Genomic DNA, 10,152 nt, shown 5'->3' with positions numbered 1-10,152 from the left:
ACAACTACAACTCTGTCCCTAGCTCAGCATTGCAGCACCTCTCCCTACTCTGACTGTGTCCGTTGGTACACTGTATTGAGCATGGCATCACAGGTCTTACTGTACATAGACCCAATGACGATATGCGGCCAGCCAATCACGGTAATGCCACAACCAAGATGGCTGCGGTATTGCAGTGACTGGCAGGCAATCCCCACATGTTTATTGGTTGCCCAACAAGTGCCAAACATGCGTGGCAGGGACTTGAGCATTGAAAAATACTCACTGAATAACATGCATCTCAAGCATACCGATGCTCGATCGAGCCATGAGCAGTGACGAGCATGCTCGCTCATCACCAGTGTGATTCTGAAAGCACATAAAAATAAACTAGAGAAAAATATATAAATTAACTTTATAAAGTGACATGCCTGAGAAAGATAACTGACTCATCAAAGCTTTCTTTTTAAATGCCATTAGGCTTTTCTTGACATGACCTTACTAGCATAAGTCATACTTTGCATCATTTAATGTAATTCTTTAAGTGCTTTGAAAAAAATCCACAGGAGGTTGTTTGATAAAAAAGCAAAATGAAAATCACATGTGAATGAATAAATGGCTTCCTAGCTCATAATTGTAACAAAACTCCCGCTAATGCAATATACCGTAAGTAATAATAATTTATAATAATTTTATACATGGTACTTATATCTGACATGATATGGAGGTGTGTTTTCATTCTATGTTTGCAGTAATGTGCTATTCAGTTTTGATGTGGTGATATTATCCTGTCATTTTAGGTATGTTGATGCTATTTAGTCACAGAATGGTTCTTTTAATCAGCCTTGGAATAATGGTATTTTCCATTAATGGTATGGTAGTATTAATTTATAATAGTATGGTTACATATTTATATGGCTTAGGCTGGTTTCACATTAGCGTTTTTTTGCGCAGCGCATCGTGCGCATCCATGCGTATGCGTACCTATGTTTAACATGGCGTGCGCATGTGTAGAAAAATATATATATATATATCTTCTTGCACGGTTGAGAATCAAATGTAAAGGCAATGTTGAATTGAGGATAAAATAAATCTTGTTTTTAATTGTTCATTCAAAAAGTGATTACAAAAATGAAGAAAAGTAAGTTCATGACATGCAGTAATTATTTGAAGAGAAAACGAGCATTATCTTACATATAGTCTTGAGCAGCTGTCCGGGTGTTCGAGAGTCTCAAGGGATATGAGATCTCCTGAACAAGAGTTAGACCGGCTTTATATACTATAAACTACAACCACATATGGTGGCTTGCCACTATGTTCAGAAGTTCTTCCATATTAAGTGAACCGTAGTTATTTTAACAATATGCATACAGTTATTTATGCATTACCTTAGTCTGAGATATTTAAGCCTAAAGTCTGAGATCTTTAGAACCATTCATTATCTCTAAATAGTCACATTTTGACAGCTTTGACTATCTTGACCTATACATTTGACAAGAGAGACAGCTGTGTGAGCCAAGGAACTCAGAATAACTCAGTCACTTCTCCAAAGTAAGCAAAGCCTGTTAGCTAGATTCTGTATGAGAGAATTAATCCATATATTTTTTATTATAGAAATACTGATATTTTACAGTCCCCCCTGATTATGATTTGAGAAATATCATAATCAATCCTAACTCATTCTCTCACCATTCGTATCACATTCATTCTTTATTCTGAAAACCTTGTATCAACATCTGCCCTGAATGTCATCTGAATTTTCAAACCTATTGTAAAAACAAAAATTAGATCAGAGAGTTATATTTTTTTTTCGTTTTAACATCTCTCTTAAAATATCATCTTCCTTTTTCATTTCTATCTTTATATTCTTATAAATTCTCCTAATTTTACACATAATAATTATTTGATATATTATACACAGCAAAACTATGATAAATAAAATAACGATCGGATTAGACAATACATTCCCTGCTGCCATTTTCGCTGAAGACTGTGACCAACTAGTTACAGATTTTCCTAAATTTCTCCACCAAGATGAGCCTGACATACTCGTCCATTCATGTTCAATATCATTTAGATTACCTTGTTCATGTCTAAATACAATTTCAGCTTCTTTTAATTGTTTTGTCAGCAGATTTAATAAACCCTTGTCTTTCTTTATTTCATTTGTCCACAAATCCCAAGGGAATTTATTGACTTGTGACAAATTGAACTGGATCGGAAGGATTTTCAGACGTCTTGAGCCTATTGACGTAATATTAATACTTCCTTCCTTCTTTGTGAGAGTTTTAACATTTCCCTCAATACAATATAAACCCATTGTCAGATTTTTGACATGTACACAAGATGAGAAGAATGCAGAAACTGCTTCTCTTCCTGACATGACTTGGAAACAAGTTTTGTTAGCGCTTACTGGTGTCACCAAGTCATGTATCGTGTGGACATTCTCAACTCTGGCATGACAAGAAGTATGATTATGGAAACATGAATGATAAATGACTTTATCCTGTCCAGATAGGCACATTACCTTGGAAACAAAATTTAAGCATGACGAAATGTCTAATTGTTCAGTGTTGATACCATCAAATGCAAAATCTGTGTACTGTAATTGATAATATAACAATTGTGTAGGGCTGACAGGAATTCCCAGAACACCTATAGGAACCAGGGTTTCTTCTCTTCCTGACACTGGAATCAATGATGTTCCTGCACAAATGTTCTGTTCACATCCTAACCACTTATTTACCCACAAATCTGTATGGTTTAACGCAAAGTTATATTCTATGGGCAAATTTCTTATTAGCCCTAAAGGGGTAATTCCACTTTGTAAGGCTTGTGCAATCATTTTCAGATTGGTGGAATATTCAATCTGAATTTCTTGACATGTTTTGGCCACTTGAGATTCCTGTTCACTTTCCATTAAAGCTAAAGTAGCATCTTGAAGATGTGATACAGAAAATCCCAATACAGTAGCAGTGTTCAAAACCATCTTTTCAAGGACTTGATTCAAGCTTTTCTGAATCTTTACCCCTTTTCCTCCAATATACCCAATATTTTCCAGATCTGATTTAAGTGTATGAATGTCCATAGTGTTAATTAAACTTCCTACTGTTCCTAATCCCCCCAAAATACCTTCTAACACTCCCCTCTTACTTCTAACCTGTGTTGAAGTTCTTTTCCCAAACCATTGTTCTATTCCCATCTCCATGTTAGTGAGATGTGGTTGACACTGGGGATATCTAGAAGAGATTTTCCAGTTAGACATGTTAAAGGTCCATACCATGGTTAGAAACACTCCATCTCGTAACAGAGGTTTAGTTTGGAACTGATTGATCTGAAAAGGAGTAGATGGTTGAAATCTTGTCTGTGTGCATACATTATCTACTGCTGACCATATATTTACCTTTACATCTCTACATTGTTTGTAGTTATATTTCGTTAAAATGCAACATTGGTAAAGTCCAGAATCCTTAGGAGATGGATTATCTACAGAAAAAATAAAATCCTTATTTAACCATCTCACGTTACCGGATTGACCTCTGTGTATAACATTTGTTGGACCATTTGAAAAACTTCCCAAAAATGATTTATCCTTGGTCCATATTAACAAAGATTCTGAAGGTAGTTCTAACCTCGTGCTGCATTTTAGTAATAAAGGAGACATATTTTCTTGACTATATACTGCTTGTGGTGTAACCCTTACTTCTGGAGCTATAGTATTTGAAACTGTAAAAACTACAGATACCTGTACTTGTACTGGTTCTCTGGTTATCTGAAAATTCCATGTTTTTACCCAATCCTCGTCTCCTTCTGTAATAGAAAGAAATGCAGGATCTAAAACTTTCCCAAATAGTTGTGTCCTTAACCAAGCATCTGTTTTGGATGTTTCAACTTTCCCTTTTGCGATCATATCATTTGTAATGTCGCCTGACCACACAGCTTTCTCTTCACCTCTTATCTCTATATTCCAGAATAACACATCTGTAGGACTACATTCCCATGTGCCTGTCTTATTATTGTGTATATAATCTCCTTGTAACTGTGTGAACTTCGTCTTAGGTCCTGTGGCTGCGTGTAATATTATGTCAGTGTCATGTATGAAGTGTAGCTCAATACAGCATTTTGCACCAAAACCCATGCAAATGTTTCCAGTAATATCTACTGAATCGTCCGGTATGTCCTCATCTATTAAGCTTTGTAGATTCGTTCCTCTTGGTTTCCTTGGATGTAAAGTTCCTTTGAAAAGTTCCTTCACTTCACTAGTATTTGTTCCATGGTGTGAAATATCTTCAGCGTAGATCACAGTTGAAACAGTACAAAACAGCAGAAATGTGATTCCCATCAGATAGTAGCTTTTCCTGGGAAATTTCTTTTTCTCCTGAAGGATTGGTGTTGAATCCCTTCCATCAAGGACGTGGAGTTTCGTATTCCAGTTCTTATTGGAATCCATTTCTTCCTAAAAGAAATGCAGTATCATTATTTTGCAATATACAGTTTGCATTGATCAACATGTACCCACAATTTTTGTTGTCTGCGGGTATTTTTAACCACCTTAGATGCTCGTTGCACAAGTATCATCACTTGTCCCATGGTTTCGATAATTTCAAAGGGACCTTCCCAATTACTTTCCCAAGGTCCATTCTTCCTGAAAGTTTTAATCATCACTAGAGCCCCTTTCTTGAATTTGGATACATATGGTGGCTCCATTCTCTGCATTCTTGATGCAGCATGTGGAAGAATCGTTTTCAAATTTTCCTGTAACAATTGCAACCATTTGGACCTTGCAACAGCATCTTTTTGTGGTGTAGACAAAAATGGTTCATGAGGAAAAATCAATGGCATTTTTCTTCCTGTCATCAGTTTAAAAGGAGTAAACTGAGTTGTGGCAGAGGTTGTTCCTCTTACACTCAACAGTACAAAAGGTACTGCATCAACCCAAGTATTGCCTTTGTCCAATAACATCTTGGCAATTCTGGATTTTATTGTTCTATTCATCCTTTCCACAATACCAGCAGACTGTGGATGGTAGGGTACATGAAACTGCTGTCGTACCCCTAGAATAGCACAAACGGCTTGCATGATTTTTCCTGTAAAGTGACTTCCTCGATCAGAGGTGATCATTCTTGGGATCCCCCAAGTACAAAAGACATGATTAACTAATGCTCTAGCTGTAGACAAAGCATCATCTTTCCTGACAGGTAAAATTTCAACCCACTTAGAAAAAACATCTACCACAACCAATGCATACCTGAGACCATTTTTACCTGATGGTAACGGTCCAATGTAGTCGATTTGCAACGTAGACCATGGACCATCTGCAGGTGCGATTCGGAGTAGTGGCGGTTTCTGTCCTTTTGGTCTTGGATTAATTTGGGCACAAATGAGACATGATTGAACAACACTTTGCACTGTCTCTTCCATCTTTTCCCAGTAAAATTTCTCTCTGAGAATGCCTAACAATTTTTGTTGGCCCAAATGACCCAAACTTTCATGATTGTATTTTGTGAACTCAACCTGTAGATGTCTTGGGACAACAGGACGCAACTCCCCGTTTAAGTCATGACACAAAACCCCGTTTTCACAAACAAAGGGAGGTTTTGGATCAACCCGGGAAGCAACAAGAGATGAGTCTTTTTCTTGTTCTTCCGCAAAAGAAGGGATATGCGTGTCTGTTCTTTGAACTGCTGAAACCTCGAGAGGTTCAGGTTCAAACACCTCTTCTCCTGTCAGGGCTGCCTCTTTGGCTAGCATATCTGCGGTTGCATTTCCAACAGATAATTCATCATCAGATTTTTTATGGGCCGGAACCTTGACAATAGCAAAACCATTAGGGTTTTTTGATGCTATCCTGAAAATTGTCTTCAGTGTGTCACTGTGTACAAGAGTCTTATTAGATGAATCTACATAGCCTCTTTTTTCCCAAACTGACAAGTAATCTGTCAGTGATCTTACAACATAAGAGCTATCACTGTAGATCACAATGGGACACTGATCATCTGCTTCATTCAGCTGTAGTACCATTTTTACTGCTTCTAGCTCTGCTCTTTGAGCTGAAAAATGACTCGGTAATTTGTGCTTCACAACCTGTCCTCTTTTGGGATAAAAAATGGCATATCCTGAATAATAGTGCCCATCTGAATAGAATCTGGAACCATCTACAAAAATTGGTTCGTCTGTTACCTCTGCTTTCCGTCTGAAAAGTGATGGACTTGGATCCTGAAAAGACTGTAAACAATCATGAGTTTGTCCTTCATATTGCATCAGCTGAGGAAGAACATATTTGGCCTTGTAATCTACCTCAATTTGTTTGGGAGACAATGACAATAACCAATGAGCAAATCTCTGATGTGACACACCTGGGGTATTATTCTCAAAGAGAAGTTTTAGTGTAGAGTGAGGAGTTTGCAAAATGATTTTGTTGAACCCGACAATATGTTCGGTTGCTTTGACTGCAAAGTACACACCTACCAAGTGTCTTGCACAGGTCTCAAAACCTTTTTCAACAGGTGAGAGAAGTTTTGAAAAATAGCCCAAAATTCTCCACTCTTCTCCCTGTAATTGCAGTAATACAGCAGAAACAGATGTTCCCGATGTATGCACTTGCAAAGCAAATGGAGCCGAAGGATCTACTGTGGACAAAGCAGGTGCATTTTGTAAATTCATTTTCAATTGTTCAAATGAGGTTTGCTGTTCATCACCCCAAGGACCAAAGTAATCACTGTTTTCACCTTTCAAAAGATCATATAAAGATCTGGCCTTATCTGCAAAATTCTCAATGAAATCCCTTGAATAATTCATAAGACCTAAAAAATGTCTCAATGCCTTGTGTGATGTCGGAATTGGTAGGGAAGCAATTGCCTCAATTCTTTCCTGCAGTGGCTGTCTTTTTCCTGGACTCAACAGCACTCCTAAAAATCTGACCTCAGTCTGCATCAATTTGACCTTTTTGGTGTTCAATTTCAACCCTGCATCATGCAGCAACTCAAACAATTCTGTCAGAAGAGAAACATGTGTCTCTTTATCCTCTGTAGACAATAAAATATCATCCACATATTGCAGAATGCAATCAGGCCTCGAAAATCTGGATAATACCTTTGCCAATGCCTGATGAAAAACACTAGGTGACAAATGTGCTCCTTGAGGTAACCTGCAAAACAGATATTGCTCGTCCAAGAAAGTAAATGCAAACTTATACTGACAACTCTTTTCAAGAGGTATACTGAAAAAACCATTGCTAATGTCCAGTACAGAGAAGTATTTGGCCTTTGCATTTAACCTTGCCATCATGTCATGAGTATCTGCCACAATTGGTGCGACATTGGGTGTATGCTTATTGAACATCCGTAAATCCAATATCATTCGATAAGAACCATCAGATTTCAAAACACACCACAAAGGATTGTTACTTACAGAATTAGCCTTTCGGATAACACCTTGATCTAACAATTCCTGTATGATCTTTGACATAGAGTCAATTGATTCTGGAGGCAATTTATACTGACGCTGTGGCGGGGGATCACGCCCCTCTACATTCACGATAACGTCTTTCATTGTTCCAACCTGATTCCTGAACTGAGCCCAAAGAGAAGGAAAAAGCTGTACAATTTCTGTCAATACCTTGTCATCATTAGTGTCAGGCCACAAATGGTCAGATGACACCACATCATTCAAGCAAATACTTCCAACATGGCTATAATCATTAGGATCAATGACTACCGGTTTACAACCATTGGAATCTTTCCAGATCACTTGATTTCCTAGGTCAACTACCCATCCGAATTTCTGCATAAAATCTGTGCCAAGTATATTTTCAGAATCACGACAATACCAGATGTCAATTTCTGTTTTGAAAGAACTAGGTATTTCCAAAATCACATTGGGAACTAAGGTCGCTTTAGTTCCACCTTTTCCACTGAAACCGACAATTGTACAAACTGGTGAATCTGGGTTTAGCTTCAAATCAAGGTTTGTAACACTTAACTGAGCTCCTGTGTCAATAAGAAATACAACATTCTGGCCTGCTAAACTTACTTTGATAAATGGTCTTCCACAGTCATCCAATGTAACTCGAGTCACAAATTCCAATGGATGTGGTACAGGAATAGTCTGTGATTGTCAGAAAGATGAAGGAGATGGGAGAAGACCAGTGTCCTTTTTAAAAGACCTTGGAATTCTATCCCTTGACTCTGTTTCCTTCACTGTCATTTCTCTGATCTGTCTGATTAATGGTGCATATGGTGACTGTGTTTGTCTGTTGGCAGTATGAGCAGGTGCAGATGATTGTAATGCAGGTGCGGAAGGTGTGTTGTGTGATTTTGGCATGAGTCCGTTTTCCCTTCCAAGCTTACCTGTTCCTTGTGTACCCATCTCTGATTCTGCTCTCAAAAATTTCCTGCACTGCCACTTCAAGTGTCCAGGTATACCACAAAAATAACAATGGATATTGTTCCTTTGTGTAGTATTTTTACCTTTATGCTCAATGTAATCCCTGCTCTTGGAGAATACTGTGGCTCTAGGTTTCAGTTGACTGTCTTCCTTCTCATGAACTACCGCTATTTTAGCCTTGACCTGATTTTGTTTCATGGATCTCCTTATTCTGTCAATAAAAACTGTTGCTTCTTGCAATGATGGCTGAGTGTTAGCCAATTGCACTGAGGCAGGATCTAAGTACTTGAACTTCTTTACAAAAAATTTGATCATGGATGCTGGCTCTTCGTGAGGCCTGAGATCCATTACCATCCTATAGGCCTGTTCAAACTTTACCAAAAAAGAGAATGGGTCTTCAGAAATATTTGTTTGTAAACTCCCTAAAATATCAACTGTAGGCATGTCTTCTCCAGTTGTAAACAATACTAATTGTCTAAGTCTGTCTTCTTTTGTACTATGTGCCATTTCATTCTCATCATTTAATCTGGGTGTGGTCTGTAATCTTTTTCCCATATGTGAAGGTAACCAAACTTTGAATATTTTATTCTTTTGCTCATCATTCAGATTGTATTTGTCTGTGTTTGATTCAAAAGTGTCCGCATTATAAAAGGCATCCATTTTATCATTGTAATTTGGAATGTCTTTTACAATTTTCATTAGCTGATCGTGTATTTTCAGATTAATGCGTGCTGCTCTGTCATATAATTTTTTCCGTTGTAATTCTACTGCCTCTAATTCCTCTACTGAAGCATCTGGATTTTGCATATTTGGTACAAATGAAGAGGCAACACCGTCCTCCTGTTTACCTGTTGATCTTGTGTTAACAGAAACCCTCTTTATATCTTGTCGTAATTTAGACAATAACTCTGTCCTGGTATCTATTTGATCTTCCAATTGTTCTATATGTTCTGACAAAATCAAACAATTTGGACAATCAAAGTAATCCCCGTCAGACTCTTGTGTGTCACCTGGTGTGTCAGTGTGATTAATGTCTTGTGTGACAATGCATGTTTTATAGGTGTTAGGTTCAGTTTTCTCAAAGACTAGGCTATTATACACATGAACTAGCTGCATAACATTTTGAAATTTCCTTTGTAATTTTCTAACTGAGAAAAACCTTTTGTCAATTTTAACATTTTCTGCCTCACATTGATTATACAAACTAGACCATAATTGGGCATCCGTATGATTATGAACAAACTTGAAATCTATGTTACTTTTCTTAGCATAATCATGTATAAAATCCATTATATTTTTTTCTCACCTATTGAGAGTCTTTCCCGTCAATGGATGGTCCTCTGTGTCCTTATGCAATCCTCAGATCTCCGTCTGGATGAGACGCATGCAGCTCTTTACGATCCTCACCCGTCGTCTTCAGGTTCAGTGTGATTTTTGTGCCGTGAAATAGTAGAATTCCTGAGGAGGCTTGTACAACAGGTGGTTTTTTAGCAGAGTTCGTGCTCCCCCCTTGTACAATCGAGGAAGGAATGCCAACCAAAATTAGCACAAAAGATCAGTCTGGCTACGGCTCGCCAAAATGTAGAAAAATATATATATATATATCTTCTTGCACGGTTGAGAATCAAATGTAAAGGCAATGTTGAATTGAGGATAAAATAAATCTTGTTTTTAATTGTTCATTCAAAAAGTGATTACAAAAATGAAGAAAAGTAAGTTCATGACATGCAGTAATTATTTGAAGAGAAAACGAGCATTATCTTACATATAGTCTTGAGCAGCTGTCCG

General features: G+C 37.5%; 1 protein-coding gene across 1 annotated transcript; it reads right to left on the bottom strand.

Annotated features, from left to right (window-relative positions):
* Positions 1 to 1,070: 1,070 nt before the first annotated feature.
* Positions 1,071 to 9,838, bottom strand: LOC141086185 (uncharacterized). The gene is made up of 2 exons (XM_073572002.1): positions 9,671 to 9,838; positions 1,071 to 4,435 (listed from the first exon to the last, which is right to left on the bottom strand). Exon 2 carries the CDS (start codon positions 4,427 to 4,429, stop codon positions 1,769 to 1,771), a length of 2,661 nt encoding a protein of 886 aa, XP_073428103.1. The 5' UTR covers positions 4,430 to 4,435; positions 9,671 to 9,838; the 3' UTR covers positions 1,071 to 1,768.
* Between the last annotated feature and the right edge of the window lie 314 nt (positions 9,839 to 10,152).

Source organism: Dendrobates tinctorius, unplaced genomic scaffold (assembly GCF_039654945.1).
Source record: "Dendrobates tinctorius isolate UK_male_01 unplaced genomic scaffold, ASM3965494v1 ptg000030l, whole genome shotgun sequence".
In the NCBI taxonomy this organism is placed as follows: domain Eukaryota; kingdom Metazoa; phylum Chordata; class Amphibia; order Anura; family Dendrobatidae; genus Dendrobates; species Dendrobates tinctorius.
This window is presented reverse-complemented; position numbering and strand designations above follow the sequence as displayed.